General features: G+C 38.2%; 1 protein-coding gene across 2 annotated transcripts in view; it reads right to left on the bottom strand.

The window, feature by feature from the left end:
* The window catches only part of LOC121655127 (adhesion G protein-coupled receptor A3), a 204533-nt gene extending 177033 nt beyond the window's left edge, over nucleotides 1–27500 (bottom strand). The window contains exons 1-2 of one of the 2 annotated variants that reach the window (XM_042009561.1): nucleotides 26849–27500; nucleotides 2495–2566 (exon numbers count right to left, since the gene is read on the bottom strand). In XM_042009561.1, the coding sequence (XP_041865495.1) occupies nucleotides 2495–2566; nucleotides 26849–27066 (290 nt within the window). In that variant the 5' untranslated portion in view covers nucleotides 27067–27500. Of the gene's footprint in view, nucleotides 1–2494; nucleotides 2567–25424; nucleotides 25441–26848 lie in introns of those variants that run through there. The other variant, XM_042009562.1, reaches the window with a different exon arrangement.
* Between the last annotated feature and the right edge of the window lie 492 nt (nucleotides 27501–27992).

The raw sequence follows: 27992 nt of genomic DNA, 5'->3' as shown, positions 1-27992 counted from the left end.
GAATTATCTGATTATGAGAAATCAGATTACCACACCAAGATTTCAACCCAATACTCCAATGTCTTTGCATGTGGACCCATATATCGGATTTATTTAGTATTTTTTAAATATGTGAATGTGCAAAAAACTGTGTTTCTTCCATCTTTTCAGCACCTTCTGTTACAGCGCTGCTATTACTTTTTTTTTTTTTATATATATACAGCGCTGCTATTACAGCATGAGAGGAACACAATAAAAAAAACAACGTAATGTGCATCAGCAGGACGCCCGAGTATAAACGAACTAAAATATCCAGATGTATTGAAATAGCAAGTTACGTCACTACATACGTCCAAAGAACAACATCTGATAATGTACAGAAAAATAGTCATTCATCTGTTTTTCTTCCAGTAACTCCCCTCTTTTTCCACGTATCATCTGGGGGGTTCACAGTTGACCCAGGACAATGACCTCCTGACGCAGAATGACCTCATTTCCAATTGTCCTTGACCCACAAATACTTTGACTCTTCATTTGTCCAGTAAAGTTATACAACTGTGGATTGTAGTAACACTGAAGTAGCTTTGGAATCCCAGCTGTTGAGCAGCTCGGCATACTCTGGATGGGTCACCAGTCCATCTCACTACAATATTCATGCCTAATCTCACTCTTTGGGTCCATTTACAATCGCCAATTAAGCTAACATGCATGTTTGGATTGTGGAAAGAAACTGGAATAAGTTAAAAAGAACACACACATGGACATGGAAAACACGAGGTTCAAACCAGGAACCTTCTAGCTGTGACCTATAGTGTTAGCCATCTTCACCTAGCATTCATATCGTTTTTCAAATCAGAGATTTTTACCAAACATCTTTCCAACAAGAAAAAGTTGGCATCACAGCCGGCTATAAGTAAGTGAATAATGTCAACATGAAATGTGTTATCAGTTATGATGCCATATTTTATATCTAAGCATGTTAGCTAGCTGAACGCTGTGTTTAGTGTTTCTCAAATCATGACTGTCCTGTGAATAATTTCAGAAAATGGTTGTAAACTATTGATTAAAGGCTTCTATTAACTCCTGCAAGTAATGGAATTCATATTGCCTCTATTGTATTGGAAAGGGGAACAAAGGTCTCATAAGCAGGACTAATTAAAAGAACCAAGAAAGAGAGGGGGGGGAAAAAAAAAAAAGACTGTCTGCATGTCTAGATAACACCAGTGGTAAATAGAATAATATGCTTTGGGATCACCACATTTCCATTGCTGCCTTAGAAAATCTGTTAATGTTCATTGGGACCACAGCTGCAGCATGAGTAGAGCAAACACACACATGCCTTATTAAGCTTGTCAATCAGCTCCCAATTCAGCCCAACCCTCAGATTCAGTCAGCCAGCCAGCCGTGCAGGCAGGAAGTCGGTCAGCAGGGCCACAGACAAGGGAACATCTGGCTGCCAGTTTCAACTCAATGAGACTACCTGGATTTGCATCAACTGCTAATGACAGCTGCATCTCTGCCAAACGCTGCATGTGGACAGACTGTATCCAGGGAGTGAGGTGAAAAAAAGGGAAATGCCTCCAGATCTGCTGCAGCCCCTTAAAGGGCAGACACGACAAACCTTTGACTGAATGTCCTTAAAAGCCACACAATCATCACTCCAGATGAGCTGGAAAGATAAAAGCAGACATTTTTAATGGCGCTAATAAGACACAAGCAGACAGGTGACATCATCCTTGTAGGTCCACCAACCACACAAAAAAGGATGGGACCAGGGTCAGGAGTATTCCAGTGACAATAACCCAGTATGAGTTTAACTGTCAAGTCGTCAAGGAGACGGCAGCCAAACTGTCTGTAATAATTTCACAGCAGCCGTTGATGTAACTTATGTGTGTGTTAGAGAGCCTTTAAATGTGCATGCAGACATGTGGGGATGGGTGAGTGCATGGAGCCGAGTTATCAAGCTGCTCTGTGTGATTTCAGTCCCAGTCTGATTTCCTAATCATCAGCCGACGGCGGTGTCACCATCAGGTAGAAAAGCAGTGATCACCGGACTGGACGGAGGTGAAAGCAATCAATAGCTGACTTCAGGGGGCCAGAGCCTGGGGGTAGCCATCACAGAGCTTCTAATCAGGCTCCATGAATTCAACCCTCCGGGACGTCGCATATGGAGCGACATTCATCGACACGGACCGGGGCTCGTCAGTCATGCTGTCAAATCTCCCCCGATCTTGGGCTGCATTAGTCTTTTATATGATGCTATTTATTATCCCTTTTAAGACATTTACTGTGGCAGCTGAAGTTAAGCACTGGCCTGAGAATTTACAAAAAAAAAAAAAAAAAAAAACAGTAGGGAGCCTCCTGAAGGGTAAAAACGGACAAATATCTCCTAAATCCCATCATGTCCCTGTTTGCCTTTCCCAGCTAAATCACAATACTGATGCTGTGATGACAACTATTAGGACTCTGGGGAGTAAAAAAAAAAAAGTTAAGAGTATTTGATTTAAGTACTTACAGCTTTTCCAGAGCAGCCAAGCCATAGAAGGAGCCATTCCTCAGCAGAGAGATCTTGTTGTTGCTCAGGTTTCTGTTTACGGACAAAAGATACAAGGGAGAGAAGATGAAGTGAGCCAAACGAACAACTGAGCAGAGGTACAATTGTAAATATCACAAAAAGAGAGCTGCGGGAAATTACTTATTCAAATGGCTGATAAATTGTTTATCCGCTGACTGTCAATATGTTGGCAAGAGATAAGGATTTAGGTCTGATGAGATTGGGGTTGTAAATTAGTCATCCAGGCCACGTTTCTATCTTGTTTATTGCCGTTTGTGTTTAAGATGGGTAATGATCCAAGTCGCAAACCCTCCTCCACTCTTCCATGTCAAAATATCAGCATAATGGAAGAGCTTGAAGAAACGCTGTTTCAGCACAATTCAATCATCCGTTGCACACATCACAACGCCACACAAATCAATGAAATGCACCACAGGGATCTTTAAGTGATGAATTAATATTCAGAGGAGAAGCGGTGCCTCCATTTTGATTATTTCTGTGTAAGCCGTCACCACAACTCCTTTTTTTCTCCCCTACATTTTTGGATAAATTATGACAGTAATGAATATAAAATGAGAAACTATATTTCTCTGAATGATGTATTAGTCTGACAAAACTAGAAAAACAGAGCTTACTGGCACACACAAATGCACGAGCAATCTTCACATTATTCAACACATGGAGCCTTGGGACTTTTAAAGATTTTCTAAAGATTTTCCTCTGACCTTAAAGGAGCAATAAGCGCAAATTCATCATCTCTAGATTGAAGGAATTATAAAAAATCGCTATGTGGGGAAAAAGAGGTGTAATTTAATCAAGAGTATAGCATGACATCACACTCTGTCTCTTTGTGTTGATCTCCAGCCCCGTGTTTACCAGCCGGTCTGGCTGTGCGTTCATGTACGTTCATCCCGGATTAACATTGGTTCGCAGACGAGGTGAGCAGTCTACTGCTGTTCGCTACTGTTAACAGGCTAACTAATCCTCCTGTGTCAGTAACACCAGAACTTCTGTCTAACTGGGCCTGTATTGAGTTTGCTTCTTTTTTTACTGATACAATTTAAAATATCAGGCAGTCAGTCAGTGCGTCCATGCCAGGGGCAGGACATATGTCCCTGTGTCCACTCAGAGACATGAACACCATGACACATTTTTCTCTAATCAGTTCTAAAAACTTGGATGAGATTATTGGGTATCTAAAAAACTGTCTTGATGCCCTGCTAACCGTTTTTTTTTTAATGTTTCAGGATGCATGGCCTTGAATATTTTACAGATTGTAAACACGTCTCTGCTTTCAGGTGTCTTTCTACAAACCCTTAAAAACAGTTGTTTTCAAACCTCTACTGAAAAAGAAAAACCTACCTCGTCACTCATGAGCAGCTACAGGCCAATATCAAACCTCCACTTTCTTAGTAAGATTATAGAAAAAGCTGTCTTTCAACAGCTGCATAAATTCCTGACACTAAATAACTGTTTTGATGTCTGCCAGTCATGTTTTAGCCACACCGCAGCACTGAGACTGATCTAGTTAAGATCCATAATGACATCCGCCTGAGCACAGATAGCGGAAACATTTCAGTCCTGGTACTACTAGATCTCAGTGCTGCATTTGACACGGTCAACCATCTTACTAGACCTAGAACTAGAACAGAAAAATTGGGTTGGACTTTCTGGCTATTTTGTGTCTATAGGTAACTATAAATCTGAGCTAACCAAAATAACCTCTGGGGTTCCCCAAGGGTCCATCCTGGGGCCACTGCTATTCAACATCTACATACTGCCACTCACTTGTATTATAAAAAACAACAAAACATGTTTCCACAGTTATGCTAATGACACACAAATCTATATAACCATCTCACCAGGAGACTACAGTCCAATCCAAACTCCTCAACTGCATCGATCAAATTAAAGACTGGATGCGCCAGAACTTCTTTAAATAAATGACGACAAACCTGCAATAACAGATTTTAGAGCCAAGGAAGAAAGATTAAAAGTCAGCACTCAGCTTCAAACATCTAAGTTCAAAACTAACAACTATGCCAGAAATCTGGGAGCTGTCATGGAGGGAGCTGTCATGGAGGGAGCTGTCATGGAGGGAACTGTCATGGAGGGAACTGTCATGGAGGGAACTGTCATGGACTCAGACCTTAATTTTAGTAGTTATATTAAGACAGTTGTGAAGTCAGTATATTATTACTTAAAGAACATATTGCAGATTAAAGGACTGATGACTCAGCAGGATTTAGAAAAACTTGTCCATGTATTTATCTTTAGTAGACTGGACTATTGTAATGCTGTCCTCACAGGTCTCCCTACAAAGTCCGTCAGACAGCTGCAGTTAGTCCAGAACACTGCTGCTTGAGTCCTCACTAAGACCAAGAAGGTAGATTATATTTTTACACTGGTTTCCTGTCTGTCAAAGAATTGACTTTAAAATCCTGCTCATAGTTTACAAGGACCTGAATGGTTTAGGACCAAAATACATTCAGGATCTTCTGGTTCGTTATGAACCAACCAGATCCCTCAGGTCATCAGGGCCAAGTCTACGTTCTGTTCCCAGGGTCAGAACTAAATGAGAGACAGCATTCAGCTTTTATGCTCCTCACATGTGGAACAAACTCACAGAAAACTGCTGTTCTGTTGTAGGGCTGCAACGATTAGTCAACATTGTCGACAATAGTCGACAATAAAAATAATCGACAACGACTTTAACCGTCAACTTTTGTCGGAAAAAAAAAACCTACAGAGTGAGACATCGTCTTCTTTTCTTATCTCTGCTAAGAGTTGCACATGTGCAATAAAGTCCGCCGGGGGAAAACTATGGTGGCGGACCAGGGAACAAAACGGTGGCAGAGGACATCAAAAGTCTGGGACTACTTCACATTACACTTACAAAATAAATTAAATACATGTCAGATTTGTAAAGCGGACCTTGCGTACCACGGAAGTATGTCTGCAATGCTCGGACATTTAAATAGGAGGCACATCGGACTTACATAACAACCTCACACAAGATTTAAAAGCTGAAAATGAAATAAGAGCCATTTAATAATTATCAGACACACAATCTGATTAGTCGACTAGTCCTTTTAATAGTTGCAGCCCTAGTCTGTTGAAACTCTCAGCAGTTTTGAATCAGGGTTAAAAACATTTCTTTTTGCTGCCTATTATCAAAACTGTTATATTCACCACACTGGAACTTTATTTCTTGCATTTTATCTATTTTATTTTAGGTTCTTTCTTACTGTTCTTATTTAATTTCTTTTATTTCTTTTAAAGTTTGTTTTTATTGCTTCCTGCACCCTGCTGTAATGCTTTTAATGTTTTATATAAAACACTATGAATTGTCTTGTAAATGAAATGTGCTATATAAATTTGCCTTGCCTTACAGGCAGTGCACAACAGCAAGCCACGTGGTAAAACAAATTTGCTTTTTGCCCCTTTAAAGCACACCAAAAAGACAGAGAATACAATCACATCTACTGTAAACACACTTGTGATTGTATTTCTGTTGAAGTATTTTCTTTTCTATACCTGACTTCCTCAATTCCCCAAGGGCATCATAACTTTAAACTATAACCTGAAGTTAAATAACCACAAATGCAAAACAAAACAAAATGTAAGTTGCCCATTCGCAGAGTGAGGAGAATTAAACTTTGCAGGAACACGGATAGACCAGCAGTGCATACAATCCAAAAAAAAAAAAAGAAAACCCACAGCGAGTAATTAGACCACATGCAGTCAGTGTTAAGGGCTGTCTGGATGCGGACTCAATTCACCTCATCCAGACAGCTAATAACTTCCACCATCTTTGTCCAGTTTTACCTGACAACACCAAGTCATTAGCACCTTAGAGCCAGACACAGACAGTGATAGAGGAACACTCCACATTGAGGTGAAAAAAAAAAGCCTGGGATGGTTGGGGACATCCATAAAACACAATATATTTTCAAAAGTTAAGATTTTTTTAGGTTTCTAGTTGCAGGACATTTCTTTCTTTCTGCGATTCAACAATTAGTATTTACAGGTGTAATAGTGAAATATGTTGTAGTATCTGATCAAATGTAAGTGGATAGTATCCAACTGTATGTTGAATCAACAGGAGGGATGAAGCAGAGGAAACCAGATGCTACAGAGAAACACATGCTGACACATGGAATTCAATTACTCATAATCAGACAGAAAGTGTAGAGACGAGTCCAGCTTCCAGGGTAACAATTGTCCCAATCTTATACACTGTGTTCAGTGTCTCAGAGGCAGAAACACACTTAAAAGTTTCCCTCTTTACTGCAGTGTTGATCCAGACAGTAAAAAGTTATCAGCTGCAGGTTAAACAACTCTAGATCTGGAAAAATTGTAGTTCCTGAAACCATCATTACACTAATTAGTTTGAAACTTTTCTTTCTTCCATTTAGTGCTGGATGATGATAGACGTGTGCATGGTGTGTATGACATATTAAAGGCTGGATGAAACCTCATGAAACCCAAACTATGTAATTCAAAGCAACAGCAATGACTTTGATTTTGATTTTTTGATTTTTGCGCTGGTTGTTTAACAAAGCTCTGGTGCAGCATCACTGCCAGCTGAAATGTAGCACAAATCAGGGATAAAACAGTCACTGAACGTCAGCTGCACTAATTATTTTAAATGTGACTGTGTTAATGCATGGCTAACGCGTTAACTTTCACAGCCCTACTATTTACATTTTTGTTTTCAAGCCAAAAATGTGATAACAGGGAACTGCTTTTCAATTTGCCGTCTCACTGCACATTTCATCCAAAGCAGCTTAGCCAAGTAAAAAAAAAAAACATTTCCCCCTCCAACTTTAAAGCTGCGGTGATCAACAGTTTATATTGAAATCTATGACGAATATGGTGGCAATGGCTCACACATTTACTGTTTTCATTCAAGAAGTGGTGAAAAAATGAAAGCAGAGAATCTCAAAAATTACATGCAAAGCAGCCGTTCTAGTTACTTTCATAAGTGTTACATCTGTGGTTTCCATTTGGTTCTAAGCTTGTGGCACCAAGTTTTGCACACTGCTGCTGTAAATTGTGTTTAAGATGAATATTGTTCATGATTAAAAGATACAGTGTGTAGAAATGACTGACATCTAGTAGTAAAGAGGGCTGAACAGTGGTGAGGGTGGTTATCATCGCTGCCTCACAGCAAGAAAATCACTGGTTCAATGGATGGATGGTAGTGAAGGTGAATATAAAAATAACTTCAAATACTGTCCACAGTCCACAGAATGGATGGTGCAAAAAATTTGTTCAGAAATAATCTCTGGCTCAAGTGCAGCAATGACTGCACTACAGGTAACTGGTGTGCATTATCTTTCTGTATGTGCCTTTTTAGGGTATTATTTATCCCAAACGGTGCTCGGGAACCTATCCAACAATGCCGGTACTGTAGTTTTAAAGCTCAGAGAGTTTTCACTTCACATACAGAGTTGTTTGTCCATTCAAAGACACAGTAGGAAAATTGGTGGCACAAATATGGTAGCTGCCATGTCTGCAGACTAATGGCAAGTAGACATAAGCAGATCTTTCTAAGAGAACAAACATACAAATAAAGTTAGTAAAATGATTAGATACTAATAGAAACTGTTTGTACTGATATATTACATTTTTTTGTCATTGACCAGTTTTACACTCTGCACATTTAAGGGTGTGGATGTTCAACGGGACAAATCATTAACCATTGCATGCCATGAATCAAAGCTGAAGAAATCATGAGGCCAAGAGTTCAAGACTTTATTTAAAACAATCAAGGCAATGCTGCAGATAATCAACAAATGAAAAAATAAAAATCAGATAAACACACGACTAACTGATTTATTTGAATTTGACCACAATAGAACATGCACTGGATGTTCACTGTAGACCAGTAGTGGTACACTTCATCAGTGGATATACACTCCTCAGAAAATAAAGGTAACACTAAAATAACATATCCTAGATCTGAATGAAAGAAATATTCTTATGAAACACAAACAAAATTACACAAAAATGATCAATGAAAATCAAATTTATTAACCCATGGAGGTCAGGATTTGGAGTCACACTCAAAATTAACCTAAAACCTGCAGGACAGTAGCTCAAGAGGACTGGAGTTGGAGACCCCTGAGCTAGACTCTTTTCCTCTGTTGTCCCCCGGTGGTGGAACGATCTACCTAACTCCATCCAATCCGCAGAGTCCTTATCCACTTTTAAGTTCAAGCTAAAGACACACACACACACACACACACACACACACACACACACACACACACACACACACATATTTATATATATATATATATATATATATATATATATATATATGTATATATATATGCACTACCTGGGTCCAGCTGGACTCACAGCAGTCTGTCTACAACTTAATTATGACGTCCCATCTTGTTTGAATTCTTGCTTGTGTTGTTCTTACTTTCAAATGTTAGTCGCTTTGGATAAATGCGTCTGCTAAATGATTGTCGAATAGAGTAGAATAGTTATGCACAAAATGTCCTTTTCTTTTAAAAGAAAACCTACTGCTATATGAAAAATGCAGTAAATTTACTAACACTACATCAAGGGTCTGCAACCTGCAGCTCTATGGGAACTATGGGCTTTTTTTTTTTTTTTTAAACATTATTTTCCACACATATCTACATCCCATAGAAGAAAGTCTGTCTATCCTCTTTCTGCTAAAGTTTTATGTTTTTCTTTATTTTAAAACCCAAAAATAGAAATAAAAATGTGATTCTTCAAAAATGACGGCAAATTTCCTATTGTAGATATTTATTAAAAATTATAAGTTGTCTTTTTTCAAAAGGTCTAGTAACATTTGCTATGTGAGGAGAGAGAATTATTCACAATATGCGCAATAACTTCCATCCATGCACCTTTAGTGGTTTGTTATCCAGATATCTTGCCTATAAATTGTCTAACTTTGCATTCTTAGCTTGACTGTTTAGCTTAACCTCTTGCACCTGCACCTTCTGCTACCAGGAGTTTAACATACGGTTTTATGGATGTAATGTCATCTCTATAAATGTTACATAAACATGTTTGGTATCCACAGAAAGTCTAGAATCTCAACTACCAGCTCAGTAAAACCATTTCTATGACCACCAAACACAGTTAAGACAACAAACAATTAAAAGACCAGGTACACAAAGTCTAAAGAAATATGTACACACAAACTATGGCCCCCCGTGTCCCCCCGGTGGCATAAACACGGACAAACGACTCTTATACTGAAAGCTCACATCTCACTGATTTTACAACTGTAAGTTTAATCTCGCTATGACCAAGACTCACCAAACCAAAGGCAAAAGAAGGCCAAACGTATTCAAGTTAGTAAAACATAGTCATAAAAGGTCTTACCTTTGCTGTCTTGCTTTAAAACTTATATTTGATAAAACCACAATTAATTAAAAAAAAATTAAATAAATAAAATAATAATATGTTTCTCAGTGTCCTTGGGGAGCAGTTTCCCATTCAAAAGTCACATTTTTGGGGTTTTGATAGACAAAGACAAATATTGGTTCTTTTTCTTCTTTTTTAAGTGACAGAAAAAAATATCTTCATTTTAATAAACCCGCTCTTTCCTGATTACATCAGCAGTGGTCTCTTGTTAATTGTGGGAGTTATGTTCTAAAAAATAACCCGCAACAGGTAAAATCCGCAAGTCAGCTTTATTTTTTTTTTATTATTATTATAGAGGCTGTAAGGCTGTAAAACCCCTCACTACACACTTTATACCAGGGGTACCCAGGTTCGGTCCTCGAATCAGATGTCATCTGCATGTCATTCAGCTTTGCAGAGGCCTGGTAACGAGCCAGTCATTTGATTCAGGTGTGATGGAGAAGGGTTGCATCTAAAAGTTGCAGGATGGTAGATCTCGAGGACCGGACTTGGGCACCCCTGCTTTATACACTTTTCTCAGACAGGCATTAACATTTTCACGCTTTTCCCCGTCAAAGTTCAAACCTTTGTAGAAAAATATGTCCAGTATTATAGAATAAAACCAAAGACACCAGAGACACGGCACAGAGGAGATTGACTGACAATGGTTTACAGCAAAATCAGGACACAGAACAATGTGCTGTAAAAAAAAAAAAAACATGCAAAATTGCAAGGCCGCGAAAGATGAACTGCGTTATAGCGAGGAATCACTGTGTGTATATTTATATATATATATATATTTATATATATATATATATATATATATATATATATATATATATATATATATATATATATATATATATATATATATATATATATCTTCAACACAAGAAGAACACAAGAAGTATTACTTCATGTCTACCATTTTACTTGCAAGGAGTGTATGCACCATACGAGTATGATACACCACTGAGTTGTTTCACATATTACAAGGCATTTATAGGGGAGGTTCACAAAGTCCTTCCCATGTACATAAAACAGTACAGAACTGCACAATTTCAGGATTGACAGGCTTCAGTGTTTTCTACTAAGCTAAGATATAGGGAGTCAGGGGCACGGTGATCTTCTTTTCTTCTTATCGTGGTTCGGCCTTGATTCCCGAGCACACACATTGAGAAAGAATGCAGCTGAATATATTTTCTACTTCTTAATGATTAAAATGCAAACTGGTACAGAGTGGATATAAAGTAAATACTAAAAATACTAAAATACTAAAATATATATATATATATATATATATACGAAACTTTATGATATATTTTTTTATTTTTCAGTGGGTTGCAGTGTATTGGATGACTCACTAATGTCCACTGAAGTAGGAAAGCAGCCTTTAAATATGTGTGCACTGCAGTGAACACTATGCATGAAAGGATTAAATATGCTTTATCTCTAAAATTTGATATTTTCCCTCACTGTTTTGGGAATGTAAGCAAAAATTCATATGTATGTTTAGACCTCTAATTATGCAGTTCATTTGGCATGAAAATTATAAGTGCAACTGATCAAATAGGCCTTTGCCCTGCCTTAAATAGCCATGCTTAATTATCTGGTTGAGTTCTTAGCACAGTAGAAATTCTCCCTTGAGATTAACAACATATGATATACAACACAATGGCATTATACTTAATAAAACAAAGCCAAAATGCAGAAGCAATGTTTTTAAAACTAAGCAGCCTACACACTCATACACCCTTTCAAATAAAGTAAGACAGTAAGCAGGAACCTTAAACTGTATATAAAAGATGGACGGAGCCTCCGTGACGTCACTCGTAGGTTTCTGAACAGCAAAAGTGAAGCTCGTTGGGCGTTCCTACCGTCGCCATCTTGGTAGCGTCACGTGAATGGTTAGTCCTGGAAAATCCAAAAATGGGCAAAGAGGTGGAGCTGAGAGGGGGCTGTGAAGGGGGTGGATGATTGACAACCATCAAACTCCGAGCTGCCTGTAGCTAAGAGCTAACCGAGCTAACCCTGAGCAACGGTAGCTAAACAGCTAACGGAGGTAGGAAGTAGGCGGGCTAAAGCTAAGGCGTGCTGTTAGCCGACTAAAAACCGAGGTTGTGCTGCACTCTCCCTTATTTCCACAGATGTTGGATTCCTGTCAATCAAAAGGACACGCCCCTAATTATGCCAAATTTCAAAATTAAATAACATCTTAAATGGATGAGTTAGAAAAAAATTCACCCCCTCACAGTTGTCTTAAGGTAAACTTGACCTATTAATCCTAAAATGGATTTTTGTACCAGGCTTGAAACATATTTATTTCTGCTGTGAATTTGGTCTTTTTCACATGCGAGTCTATGGGGATTTGCTCTGTTTTGGAGCCAGCTCCTAGCGGATGAGGGGTTAACCGCAATTTTTTGCACTTCCGCATAGGCTTCACATTTTACAGGTGGAGGTTGCCGTTTGGTAGGAACTAGGTGCTGCTTATCCGATGGACTTGAATAATGGATTATTAGCAAATGTGAGCATCTCTATAACAGTAGAAGTGTTGGCTGTTTGTTGCTCGGGAACATTCAGATGTATTAGCACAATCCCACTGAGGACAGACATCAGCAATGATCATGTTGATGTCAATCTGAGGAGAGTTATAAGCTCATCTGATGTCTATCATTTTACAATGAGAAAAATAATTTACAAGAGGCAACCAAACTAAGCAAGACCCATAGAAATTGTAAAAAATAACCCACAGTGAACTCTTCTTGTTTTGCAGGACCAATGTGACTGATGTGTTGCAGGGTCAAAATCCAGTCCTCAGCTTGACCAACCTCAACCTCAATGTTGTGGTGGGCTCTGCATAAACACGTGACCACAAACTTCAATACGAAGAAGCAAAACTGTTAAGAAGAATTAGCCAAAAAATTTCTCCACAACGTTGTGCCAGACTGATTACATCATACAGAAAACAAATTTCTCACAAAGCAATAAAACATGAAATAGTGGAACTTTGCCATCAATCACACAAAAAATGTCTTTCACACATTTACTGAAAATTTAGATTTAAATACACAATCTTATTTAGAGACAGTAGTTATATAAGTACTAATACTAGATCAAAATGTGTGCTGATTTTGTTTTGTTTGATACAAAGGGACCTAATTTCTCAGAGACCTGTAAACTATAGTTTTACTGAGCAACGGCTGATGATATACATTGTGCTTATTCTGCAGCTCAGATTCACATCATTTTAAATACACACTAGATGGTGATTCTGGATTTTATATCAGCTCAAATATTGATTGATCCAGGCAGCTCTTAAATCATCCACTGCAGGGCTGCTCTCTCCTTGTGACTCATGTCAACTTTTCCTTCACACTTCTTTGCATGTGTGATGTTGCTTATCTTCTGTCAACAAATGGCCATCCCAACTCCCTCAACCACACCTGGGGGACACACTCTCAGATGTGCATAAGGTCAAATACCTCCATCATCCACCTCCACCATCTTTTCAAGTGGAGGAGAGAGCAAGAGGTAACTGGGATGTGTTGCTAGTCTCCGTGACAACAGTGCACTCATTATTGCAGAAGCAAATGTATGCTCAATTTTAACCTTAGGATTAGGAAGTGGAATTACACAATGAGTTGTGCTGAAAGGACAAATTGCTGGGTGAGCAGAGTGGAAGTTTATCCACTAAAAAAGGTGGAGGTGAAGATTTACACTGCACACATAAAATAAGCAAAATATTTGTCTAATTTGGTCACAAGAATACATATAAAATATGGGAGTTACTTGGGAGAATAAAAAGCAATATTAATGTTTGAATAACTTATCCATTTTCTGTATTTCATTAAATGCTTTAACAATCTTGCTTATATATATTCTTTAGAGGTAAGTGCCTTTTCCTCCCTGGAGGCATAACAGTGATTTTGGCAGGGAAAGCAGAGTTAGAAACAGGAAGTCCCCTCTCCACACCAGGATGGACACAAGCTAGTGTCAGCAAGTTTCTGATCACCCAGTATTTACATTCCAGCTTTTTCCAAATGCAAAAATCCAGTAAAGTCCAAAAGGTAAAAAAAGAAAAATGCCGATGCTCCTGCTAAGCGTTCCTTTGTTTCACATGTTGCCAATAGGACAGAAGTATCTGCTATAAATTCTTTTCACCGAAGGTGCTCTGAACCAGTCAGACATGGACTGAAAAGCCCTTAATGTGTCCTTTTACTATGAACAGTAAGACAGTTGACGCACATCCCTTTAGTTCTGTAAGTTGTGGGGTCTGCTTGCATATTTTTATTTCAGTACATCCAAAAGTTACTTTATCAGATATGGGGATTGTTATCTTTAAATATTTTTTATTTACAACATTTATTGTCCTGAGTAGAATCCACTACTTTAAAGAATACCAACATCAATGTGCTTTCAGTTCAGGCTTCCAAGGAGAATGTAGCTCACAGCGTCACACCACTTGAGCTAATTACGTTCATACTAATCCCAAAATCATGAATTATGTAAAGTTCTTGAAAATTATAATAAGTAATGATTAATAGCTACTGAATTTAATAATAGAGTGTTGAGGCTAAAGCTATTTGTTATAAATTATAAATGTGTTAAATAGCTTAATCTTTAAAAGTTGATGTTGGTACAATACGATAAGATAAAGTACAATATGATACGTTGTGCTATGTTACGTTGTGCTACGTTACGTTGTGGTATGGTGCGGTACGATACGATAGGATGCAGTATGATAAGATACGGTACGATATCTTGTGTTACATTACGTTACTGTACAATTAGGGTTACTAAAAAAAACGTTACTGTACGATTATAATCTGATATGATGCAACACATTAAGTACAATACGATAGGTTATGTTAAGTTTCGTTACAGTATAATACGATGGTACGATACAATATTAAACAAAGTGATTTACTTTATTGTCCTCATGGGGATATTTGTCTCAAACTTGACCCTATGCACATTAATGCCTTAATTACTTTCATAAAAAGCTGCTATGAGGGCAGCCCAAAGTTCCAGATTTTCTAATTGGTCCTAAGAAGGGCCTGGAAAGGCAAGACCTAGTGGTCTAGTCCCACATGTGTAGAACCAAGTACTGTAGCATAGCAAAACAATGTGCCGCAATGGATAAGGAGGGAAAGTGTTGTGCATTACAAAGAACACAAAGCCCCTGGATGTATTACAGGCAATGAAGGTACTATTTATCATAAGCGGACAGAATTTTCCAGCGTGTTCTAGCTCAGTGATTTTTAAAGTGGGGGCTGCCAAGGGGTGATCTAGGAGGGCCTCAAAAAGTTAGAAGGAAGAAAAAATTTCAACAACAAGTTCTGCATGACGATGTCATCATCTGTGTAGACCTGGCGGTTATCAGGCTGTTCTGCTCCTCAAGATGACTTGTAGCTATCATAAAATGAACAGGTTTTAGACAACAAATAGACCAAAGGAGCAGAACAAAAGCCATACCATGGAGGACTCTGCCTAAGAACTCATGGCCAACTAAAATCCTAAAATATGATGCAGCATACATTAGGTATGGCTTTACAGCCACACAGAAAAATGGCCATGATTGCCTGAAATGTGTCCTCTGTCTGGAGACCCTAGTGCCACACTAGTGTAATCTCTGTCTGTCACTCCCAAACACACACATGTACTCGCACACACACACACGGGAGAGGTTTGATATATTTTGTTCTGCTCTTATCTGTCAACAGTATGTTGAAAATTATTCAGTAGGAATATACAGTGCTGAAAAGAGATTTTCCTTATTCATTTTCTTCTGCTAAACAAATGTAATAATTATTGAATCATGAATAAAAGTAGGAAAATGCATTCTAGAAGTTGATGTTTCTTTTACATGTTTTGTAGCATTGCCTCTGGGTTTGGGAGTCCGGATTTGGAAAAGATTTTTTCTTCATAAATCAATAAATATCCTTAAATTATGAACACATGGATATTTAGGTCAGCAAATGTAATCCATAAGCTATTTGTATAGATTTTTATTAACCCAAACATCAATATACTGCTGCTATTCTGTCAGTTCAAATTCACCCTGACAAACAGCTTTTTGAAAGCAACAGATTGCAGCTGATGAAAACCAGCGTGTAGTCTTTTAGACATGGTTTGGAAAGCTGAGGAGGTCAATTTCACAATATTTCACACAATGAATTACTGAAGAAAGACCCAAAGTCTTCAAAAGAGTTTCACTTACAGAGGCCAAATGCAGTCTATGTTTTTTCATTTCTAAATTTAACACATCAAATTGTTAAAAAACTGCAGCTGGTCTGAAGCTACATGTGGGTGGTGTGTGAGTGAAGATAGCGGTCACTGCGATCCTTAGATACCAACGCTGCTGCTGTGTTTTGTCCCACGTTTCCCCTCTGTTCTCCACTTTTCTCTGCGGACAGACCTACCACTCAGGGACAGGCAGCTTCTGTTTGTGCAAAGTCAAGCGTGATCTATGGAATGTGTGTGCATGTGTGTGTGTTTGCAGGACGACCCCTACGTGCCTATCTCAGGCCTCTGCGTAACGTCCAGGAAATCACAGGAAAAACAGAATTGAACATTATGTAAACAGCACATGACAAACTTGTGGAGGAGTCATCCAGCTGTCTATTTACATTAGCAATTATGTTTTGTGTAGATAAGCTGCCTTCAATGAGGAAAGAAAGATTCACTATTGTGTCTGTTTCTGTATGTGTAGCAAATGGTCTATGTCATTGCTTACTGTGTTCCAGCCACAGGCAGACATGTTTAAATTTCACAGTTCTCACAAACGGCTTTATTTTTTTTATTTTGATGTATTTTTTTAAAACATTTGACAGTATAATTTCTGAGTTTATTTTTTTAATTTAGCAAATTCCTGTTTATCCACATTTCTTGGTTTTGTACTAAACTGTTTAGAACTGAGAATGTTGGTTGAGCTTAACTAAAAAGGACTTGTGAAGGTGAACTTTTAAAATATTTCTGCAATGAAAACAATCTTTGACCATTGGCCTAAATGCCATTATTTCAAAGCTGAAGTTTGCTGCAATCTTTCGGCAGTGAGTCTCAGACTGATGCTGATGATATTCATTTCAATTCTTCCCTAAAAGAAAAGCTCTGATTTCCATTCTTCCTCCACACTGCAGATGGGATATTTTTGTGAGGCCCAACTGAAAACTCTAGAAACCAGACTGGCTACCATGCACAGTATATTATTATAAGAGAACATAAACAAAGAATAAATCCCACAGATCCCATTCACTGCATCAATCATAAGGACAGTAAATGTCACAATGCAAACTATTACGTACATTTAGGACTTTTATTGGCTCAAGGTTTCAAGACTCTTTATTTAAAGAGTTTAAATTTATTTTTACAATCAAATTATTTGGAGATTATACATACTTTTTAAGCTTGAACTTAGCAAAATAGTGCATTATTCACATACTTCTACAGACATGAGGCCCATTTCAGGAAGATTCCACTAGGGAGCATACCAGCAAACTCAGACTGAGCAGAGATTTAAGACTTGAAGGATATTTGCATTGAACATGGCCACAATAAAGGAGCTTAGTATTGATATTAACATCACAACAACTACAGAGTGATATCTAACCACATTAGCCCCCATACGGCCCCAAATGGTCATGTCTATAGTCCCTCTTCATACGTACCATTCAGCTCTAAATATGTATGTAACAAATGTTTTACACAAACGCAAGATACCTGAGGTAGTCATTGAAAATATGCAAATGTGCGATTAAAAGCAAATACGTTCCATCCATCCATCCATCCATCCATCCATCCATCCATCCATCCGTCCATCCATCCATCCATTTTCTTGCGGCTTATCCGGGGTCAGCAAAGTTGAGGAGATAAAAGTTAACCAAAATCTGCAAACACTAACCTCAAGAAAAAAGGGCTTATTGCTTCAAGGGTTTTTAACCAAACTTTATAGGATTCCTAGAGGACAGTCATGCACATCTGCCAATGATGCTGTTATCTCCCACGGATAGTGTCAAATTTATATTAATTTGTGAAAAGAACATCTGTACCCAGTTTTTCAAAATTAAAAATCTAAAAAAGTATTAAGATCAAATAATTTCTGATCAGTTGAGTCTATCAGAAATTGTATTGCATTTATTTATAGCTTAATACAGAACTTTACTTTAGCTAAGATTTAAAAGATTGTTAGTGTTTTCACTCGTGCACTTATTATTAGTGTTATTTATTACTGGATTAGATCAGCAGATAATTTTTGAGCTACGGCTGATCAGCGGCAGGATATAGGATATAGTGCCCAGCATGGATGCAATGAGACGTTGCAGCAAATAACTGTTTCATGCAAAGGTTATACAGTGTGAAAAGACACAATATAGCATTTGTTTAAACTATTATGAAATTTATTTGAGATGGCAAAAAAAATACTCCTTTAGGTTTGAATACAGACAACTGAACTTCCCCCTTTTTTTTTCGTTCTTCAATATATTTCACCTCTCAACCAAAACGCTTCTTTAATTCCTTTCGGTTAAGACGTGAAACTTTCTCTTCCAGTTTACTCAACTTTTAGGATTGCCATGGCCTGGATGACTGAGAATCTATGCCAAATATTTGCTTGTCTCTTCACATACTGTGCAGTTGTTTGATCAGCTCAGCTATTTTCTGATTCTCCAAACTGACAGCTGCCTACTGCAAACCTCAAAAAATTACTTATTGTCAATGCCAGGATGGTAAGAGGTTGATGGGTTGTTTCTGCAGAACAAAGGTATACTATCAACTTTTTTGTAGAGTTAAATCAAGTTAGTTTGCATTTAAATCTAATTCATTCCATTTTAATTCAGCATTATTGTGTTTATAAATGCCCATTTGGAAAATAAAATAAATTATAACTGAAGCTATATAGTAGAAGTTTAAAATATACTGAATTCATATAGGACATATTCTGGAAGGTGTTTTGGTGAAAATCAGCACCATAAAACCTGTTATCTCCTTGGCTGGAGGCCTAAGCCTTGTGCAGACAGGTGAAAACATCCATGTAGCATCAATGAATGGCACTGACTGAGTCAGACACTCAAGGATGAGGTAAAGGGACAAATATGAAAGCTAGCACACACCAAGGCTTTTGCACATACGCACACAAACTGAAAAACTGTGACTCTCTGATTCACACATGCAGACAGAGACATGCTCACAGACTGCCACACAACGCTGATAAAGGCCTCCCAAGGCTCCAGTGAGAAAGACAAGAGAATTAATACACTCCCCACTGAGATCACACCCGGCAGCAGAAGCAGCCACATCAGGGTTTTAATCAGTGTGTTTTACTGTGAGTCAGAACACAGGGAAAAGACAGCATGCTCCTAAGCTGGCGTCCTCTGCTTCCTCAAATTTATGACTTTTTAAGTAACTTCAGTGTTGATTCAGTGGTAGAAAAAGGGTAAGTATAGAAGCACTGTGAAGCATCCACTGCAAACACTGGATTAATCTTTACCAAATATTTTCACATGCTAAATCTGAGTTTCGACACATTCTTGGTTTTTCAAGCACATTTTACAGACAAGTCTCTCTCACAAGGGTCATGAACTCTGGATCACTGAATCATTACTTTCTAAAGCAAAGATGAAAGACTGGATGATTGGAGTATTTTGAGTGATATAGTAATGTATTTATATTGCATACTGGAAGAAAAAGTGATAAAATACAAACAACTTACATATAGATGAATCAGTTGCTAACTATTAAAAAGACTTGCACCTCAGTCCTGACCTCACTTCTCTTTAACACAGAGTTAACACAAGGGCAGATGTTCTTGGCTTTAGCTATCGCAGAGGGAAAAACCAGTGAGGATCTAAAAGTATTCCACCCTCTGGAGCTGAGATGACTGATATTGGAAAGTGCACTCATCTAAAGATAAACCTTTTGCTTTTTTTAAACCATCCACTTTACCAGACAGAAGCACAGAAGAAGCAAACAGAGCAAGAGAAGCAGAAAGATTGGCACGACTCTTCTCACAACAGATGCAACATTTTTTTATCAGGGTCACTTTGGTCACGTCTCTGTAGATTAACAACCGACTCTCTATATGCATTTGCGCCATATCCATTTATGTATTTTATACTCTGAATGTCTTGATCTGCCATGATTTCACAGGGTTTTTCAATGAGATAATGCACAGGTGCATACAGACAGACTGTGTGTGCTATCAAATATTCATACATAAGTACTCAGAACTCTGAAGAGAAAAAAAGCCCCCAAGGAATAACAGCAAAGTAGAATAAGAGAGTTGGGGTGAATAACAGAGGAGCAGTGGAAAGAAGACAGGGAATTTTATTTATGGTAGTACAAAAAAAGAAAAAAAGAAAAGGATGGCTTGACATGCCATATTTGTTTAAGATAAACAACGATTAATATTACCTTTCAATTTCTTTGATCAGAAACTTTCCCTCCATAGTACTGCACGGTATGATCCAAATATTTATTTGCTATATTACAGCCACACTTTTAGTTTTTTTTTCTGTGCATGTTCTTGAAGTGGGTTGGAGCCATTTTTTTCCTGATTCTGATCACTTTCATCTAAATACCTCACAATTGTAATATGTCTCTTAAAGGAAGATGATGATGACAATAGGGAAGAGCCATAGAACAGGATACTATAGATTTGGCTCTCGATTTTGTCTCCCCTAAAAAGATGACAAATCAGACTACTGACAAATTTGGGCCCAATCTCATTCATCTGTTTGACCCCTTCCTCTACCCCTAATGTCTTAAAACAACATGGTAAGGGGGTAGGGGTGAAAATATTCCCCTAGGAAACGAAATACTCCTAGTTTACTCTTATACATCGTCAGAAGTTGTTGCTAATTGGTAAATCAGACAAATCTGACGAACCAAATGACAACAATCTGATGACAACAAAGATGTCTAGAGCTTATCGTTTCAATTGCCTGGGCTGTGCGTATATTTTTGCATTTGTCTTCAATAAGAAGAAAAAACTAAATAAAACATTATGTTTTGTTATAATGTTACTATACATATTCAGGAGGCTATGCTGTTGAACTTCAGTGAAATTAGCAAATTAGCTAACGTTAATGCTAATGAACATCATTGATGAGCAGTTAGCGCAGGGCTAAGGGGTAGAAATGGGATTCAGTCTTGGTGTCAAAAGGCATGTACAAATCATGACAGTTATTCAGCAGCTAAAACTCCAGTAAGCTAGAAATAAATATTCAGTGATAAAGACTGCTATTTGCTGATGTTGTCTGCTACAGTTTCTTTTATTAGTCTTGATAACTATTTATATAAAGTAACATTTGTTTAGGCAGAAAACACATTACCGAACAGTGACCTCAGGAGAAAATTAGCTTAGGGAGCTAAAGGACTTAGCCTGCTGGCTAACTGTGGATTCTCAGGGCTCCAGGCTGCGACCAAATGGTTCCATTTTGCAACTTAAATGTGCGACAGTGCGAGTAAATTTTTCATCTGCTCGCACAATGGCGACCAATACATTTGCCGATCTTTTTCTTGTAGTAGTTATAACTAAAATTATTTTGCCGCTAACAAACTTCTGCTCCCCTCTTCAGCCCAGTAGTTCACAGTAATGTGCAAATTAGCTGCTGGTTTGCCGACTTAAACTAACTTCAATACGAGAAACCACAGACGAACGCCATTGAAGAAGGTGACAGCCAATGTGTGTGTGAACGGCGACCAACGACCACTGTGACTGGTTTATGTGTGAAAAGAGACGGGTCTTGGGGGAATTTATTATTCCTCAATGTTGCTTAATATAGTGACAAAATCGCTAAGTTGGCGAGTTTTCAGACCCCTCTAGTGACTTTTTGTTTTTTTTTATTATTTTTTTAAAAAAGCGACTAGCCACAAATCTACCAACTTTTTCTGGTATTATTGGAGACTTTTGGAGACTGACGTAAAGAATGTAGTTTACTTGGTCTTCTCGGAGCAGCAGCTGCCAGCTGTATTCAGAGCAGATGACATTCACCTCTGTTTCATGACCAGGCTGAAAATAAAACGTACAAAGCTGCTGCTGAATGATCCTGCGCTGGCTTTGCGTCAGAGTAATGTCTATTAAGAAAGAGTGTGGACAAAAATATTTAAAAAGTGAAGTGTTGCGACATGCAAGAACCCATAAGCCCTGACATGGTATAGCCAATAGATGGATGGGTGGATTTACATAAACCAAATATCAACTCTTATAAAAACTTTGCTTAGGCTGTACAAATTATAATTGTTTCCAATAAACAAAGCATAACCTTTCAAAGCTGTAGCAAGCCTTCTTGTGGGGTTCTAAGCTGTTTAGCTGTCTAAATTAATACAAAACAGTACTTTTTGGCTTTGTTGGCACATTTGCCATATCTATAACATATGCCATAGTATACTAAACACATCTATATGATCTTCTTAATGAAACTGTAGCTAAGTTTGTTTGGGTTGATTTCAAACCTTTATTTTGAAGAAAAACATGAATCTTAAGTGTTAATAGACCAAACAAAACTAGTCTATAAAGCATTCTTCATTACGTCAAACAACTAATTGATTGCGGCTGATAATAATTATAGCTAGAAGATGTCAATGTCCAGCAACAAGTGCACTGTTATTAGCAATTATTGTCATAACACAGCTAAAACCTTATGTAGCTTAATGGCTCACTAATTGTCACCCACAACTTTAAAAGCTTGGCTTGGAGCCATAAGTGGATATATTTGGACAAGAATGTTGAGCTGGTCAGTGAATCTTTGACACTCAAGATCTATTTGACTATGGAATAATTACAGGAAATGGCTACCAGAATGCTGATCCCAAGGGATGAACGCAGTAATAACATCATGATGATGTGTGTAAATGCCAATAATTTAGAATTTCATGAGAAATGGTGATGCATTTTGAAAGGAAGCCTATTGGATCAATCCATTCATCCATGGAGGTGTAACTGAGGAGTTCACAAGTCAGCTGAGAGAAATAATCTCTCCAGCAAGTCATGGGTCTGCGCCTACGTTTCTTTTGAGTGGAACATGCAAAAAATTAAAATTAAAATTTGTATAAGAGCAAGCTAACACATCACTTCCATGCAAACTGTTTAAACGTGAACATGTGAGAGTCAAAATAAATCTCTACAATCTGTGCTACACTAAACCATGAAATGCCACAAACGCTGCATTCTGTGACCAAGGACACTCACTGAGGAGGGAGACAACAGCAGCAGTCGTGCAGACTTTACACATTTTTCCTTACACAAGTGAAATGTGTTTTGGATCTAGTTTCCAACAGCACTTAGAAATGTAATTAAAACCCACTCAGCTTGCTTGAAGAAGTCTCAAATATCTTGTGGAATTTTACCTGAAACTTCCCAAACTCCCTCTCCCAGCATCCTTTCTGTCACGCCTTCCAGTCCTCCTGTGGCTCCTTTGCTGCCTTGCGTCTCCAAGTCTTCCTCCTGCCTTCAGTCTATCCCTTGTGTCTTCAACTATCTGCTTCTCCCACACATTTTGGGATGAGCAGTGTGTCCTCCTGTTAGAGCGCTGCCTGAGACAGGTGTCAGCTACAATCTCAGCTGCTGCTCTCTGCAGGGAGACGCTGCCCGTGCTGCTCGGCACTGCTGGAGCGATTACAAAAGATAGGTCCCAAGGTCAACAGAGCTGTCAGGCTGAGCTCCAAACTCCACAACTCCCACTCCCCCCCGTGGCATGGACGATAAGGAACACAGGCGCAGGTGTTAATCGAGGGCGCTGCATTGCATAAAGTCACTGATACACTCTTGCATACAGTGGATTTCCATCTCTCTTATTTATGCTAATGCTCTTTCATTTGCTCTTTAAATGGTTTTCCTTTGGCACTAGCAGAGTGCTGGAATATTGTGAGGGTTTGTTCCTCATAAACATTTTATGGATGCAATAGTAAAAGGCTAAATAACATATCCAAATCTGTGCCTTTCATAAGAGGTGGCATTTGGCTCTGGGTGAGTCTGTTTAACAGTTACACATCTGTGTTTAAATTATCAACGAGAAAAGGCTTCACAAGGAGCGCCAGGTGGAGAGATTGGGAGAAAATTGCAAACAGGGGGAAGGGGAGACATTTTTTTGGGATTTGTTAGCAGTCTACAGGGAGACATCGGCATGTACATACTTCCCTTGATATATCTGTTTATTTGCACAGCACATCTAAACAAAAGAGTGAACAGGGAGGCCACTTCAGCCTGACAAAGGTCACATTTCCTAACTCAGGAAAACTCCTTCCTGGCCAGCCGGAGTGTTGCTGTAGGATTTAGTCCACCATAGCAAAGGTGCAGACATTTGTGTTGGTTTTATCATGACACACACACACACACACACACAAACTACATCAAATCACAAGAAAAACTGCAAGAAGAGAGCTGTTTCAAGCTGCATCCAGTTGCTTTACTAATTAAAGAATAATTTAAGTATTTGCTATATTTATCGATGCATACAACTTTAAATATATTTTTTTTTGTACCCACAGACTGCAAAACAGCCCCATTTTGACAAATGTTGAAACTAAAACAAAACCTTTAACCATTCTCCACTTAAAGGAACAAAAGCACCCCTGCCTACACGAAAGGCAAACACCACTCCAAATAAATTGCAGTAGGCAAAGTGCTACCATTAATCAGCCATGCTTGTAGCTCAGAATGAGTGGTAGCCGGCGCTAACTTGTCAAGGGCCTTTACATTTACCATTCACTTTTACACCTCAAAGACAGATTCCAAGTTTCCAAGAATAAAGCAGCCTATTAATCCAGCAGTCAATCTGTACACCTGCACAGAGAGATGGAGGGGGGGCATGTGCAGAAAGTTATCAACCTTTAAGTGTTTGAAGTGCTTTTTCATACATTGGGGGAGGCTCAAGTGAATACTAAAAAGAGCTTCTCAAAGTTGTACGAAATGTGTGTTTGAATAACTTTGAATATAATGCAAATAATATCCATAAAGAGCACCAGAGGAAAGGCAAATGATTCATGAAGATGTGGTACGTGTAACATCACAAGGCTAAATGTAGCTCACTCAGGGGGCTGTGGCTCTAAAAGTGGGCTCTGGGGCAGTTAAAGGAGCAGAAACTATGAAGGATGTTCCACTTAAGGAGGATTTTACAATGACGAGTTGTAGCTACTATATATTTTACAGTAGTAGAGATTCAAATATTTATAATTTCTCCTTACATTAAGGCTTCTTCTCTCCTGCTATGTGAAAAGAGGCTGGAACATGAGGAGAACATGATGTGTCCTGTTGAAACTTTACTTCTTTTTAAAAAACTAACTAAACTTTTTAAAACTAATCTAATATAAACTATTGATAAGTGCAGATACCAGTTCTGCATTATTCTGGATATGAGGCCAGAAAAGGCTGGAAATAATCAGAAAATTACATGTAGTGAATAAATAGACAGTACTTTAGATCTAAAAGGCCTTTTCCTTCTTTAAATCTTGTACATTTAGACACGTGGATGTAACTGTAATATTTGTATTGACTTACCTTAGATTCAGTTTGCTGTTATTGTTTTACATCTTCATCATTATGCTGCTAAATTCATGTAAAAGAGTTCTTCAACTCTCCAACGTTACCTGATTAAAATAAGATCTAATTATTCTTCTCCTTGTTTCGCTGCTGATTGCAGTAAACATGGGGTCATTTTTTTAATTAACTTGTCCAAAAAAATCCAAAAGCTGCTAATTCATTTTTCTTCTCTAATTAATGAACCAATCAATCTTTAACTGGCAAATATGAGACTGATATCAGACTGAATGTGTATTACATTCACTGTATAATGAAAATATAATGGGCCTTGTTTTATTCCGCCTGTGTTGTCCCTGAGCTGCAGCCAGATTCATCTGAGGTCTTGAAAGGGATTATTAAGAAAATACAGAAATAAAAATGATATTTTTCTTTTTTAAAAAAAATAAAATATATAACATTTTTAAATAAAAACATATTTTATATATGTTTTTTTTTTATATATTGACAATATTTTTCAGAGCCTAATGCTTCATTCATTCATTTTGCCTAAAATGTTCATATTGTATATTCTTTGCATGTGATCTAATGACATGAGACAGAAATTTTCTGAACTTAAAAGAACATTTTTACCATATAGCGCATTATATCTGCATGTTTACCTCATTTGTGCCTTTTTCCTTTTGCCCAGAATAAAATAAATAACAAAACTATTGCCCATCAGCTGTAGTTACAAGACTACTGATTGTTTACTTGCTGTGTAAAACTAACCAGCCATAGAATTTATTATCTAAAAACAGCAACTAATCAGCTTAAATAAGCAGTTAATCTCTCACTAATGACAACAAATTGAGTCAATTTTCTATTTTCCCTCTGCTACGTTATTTTTTTTAAATGAAAATAGATTATTTGGTCTGAGATTTTGCTAATTAAGTCTATTTTCTTGATAAATTTATTGATTTCCTTTCCCTGTGCTCATGTCCTTATCCCCTTATTTTTTTCTGCCTTTTCAAGATTATTTCTTTTCGATAAAGGAAGGATTTCAGTTGTCATGGCAAGTGCTTTGAGTTGAAAAGTGTTGAGTTAAATGACCTGATTACCTTTCTGATAGATGAATGTTTAAAACATAGAACATCCAATATATTGCATGATTTTGTTTATTTCTCTGTTTTTCCTGTGAGGTAGCCTATCCTCTGTAAACCTGAATAACTGACTCACTGGTGCATATTGTCAAAGCTGGTTAAACTTGAGCTTGAGGAATAAGTTAACTTTTGATGTTCTGGCCCCCTCACTGGTATTTAAAGCCTCCTGGGTCCTCGGGAGCTCTTAAAGGACCCCTCATTCAATTTCCATCCTTTATAAGAATCTGACATGAAACCATCCCCTTACTTCTCACCATTAATGCGTGCCCCCCCCTGACAATGACATTTAACTCTTCTACTTACAGGGAAATTGTTCTGTTGGGTAAGAAGCTGGGCGGCAGGGTGTCCATCAGGTCCAAATCATCACAGACCACTTTGACTCGGACGTGCTGTCTGCTCAGCTCTTTGGACCTCTCAGCCGAGCAGTGACAGCTGTCAACGATCAGATCCGGACAGTTTCTGCTGCTCAGGCTCGACTCCCACAGCAGAGCTGTTAGACAAAGTAAACTCACAGCTCTCATCGTGGAAATAATACACGCTGTTTCAGGTTATGTCATCCCAGCCTCTGTGACAAGTCGGGACCATCTCACATTGCCTTCCGTTACAAAAAAAAAAAAAAAGAAAAAGAAAAAGAAAACAGCGAAGGAGCGAGTCCAAGTCTGAATATCACGCGTTTACACTTTCCGCGCTACGTTTGCCTTTAAAACCATGACTAAAGTTCATTATCACGTGTGTGAGCGGCTGTATCCTCCCCATGTTGCCTCAGCTCCTCCAAACTGTCCCGCCGAGCAACTGCATGCGTAAATAAAAACTTTTACAATGAGTCGACACCAAAGTTCCGAGCAAGGTTGCGTGACGCGTCATTGAGCCCAGATCAGCAAGTAAAAACCCTCCCTTCATTATCCAGTTAAAAGCCCTTCTCCATATGAATGACTGCACGCGGGGCTGTCATTCACTGTCACCGTGCACTTTGTGCGCCCTTGGCCTTGTTGCGCATGTAGTGTCCGGATAGTCCCTCCCCGCTGAGTTCAGACAGGCTCCAGAGAGAACTGAAGTTTCTAAACTTCTCAAGGCTGAGGCCATAGACAAGCATTTAATGACATGCGATGTCTCTAAATTATACTTCTTGCTCTTTCGCCTGTTATTTCACCCAGAAAAACAGGAAGAGGGAATAAACTGTTACTAAAGGATGAAAACCCATTGCACTATCTTTGCCACAACCAAGTCCCTGAGACCAGTGATTTTCTCAAACACAGATGATTGTGATGAAACCATAACTGTTTGTTATAGTCTCTTCAGTAACTCTGGGACAGCTGAAAATGAACCGTTTGTATCCGTTTCTCATAGTCTGCAGCCACTCAAGCTAAAAAAAAAGTTTTTAAACCCTGTAAAAATCTTGAGATGCTCCTTATTTCTTTATAACGAACAGGAAATGGGTGCAGCAGTT

Source organism: Melanotaenia boesemani, chromosome 16 (genome assembly GCF_017639745.1).
Source record: "Melanotaenia boesemani isolate fMelBoe1 chromosome 16, fMelBoe1.pri, whole genome shotgun sequence".
NCBI classification, from domain to species: domain Eukaryota; kingdom Metazoa; phylum Chordata; class Actinopteri; order Atheriniformes; family Melanotaeniidae; genus Melanotaenia; species Melanotaenia boesemani.
Note: the sequence above shows the minus strand (reverse complement) of the source record. Positions and strands in the feature narration are given on the sequence as shown.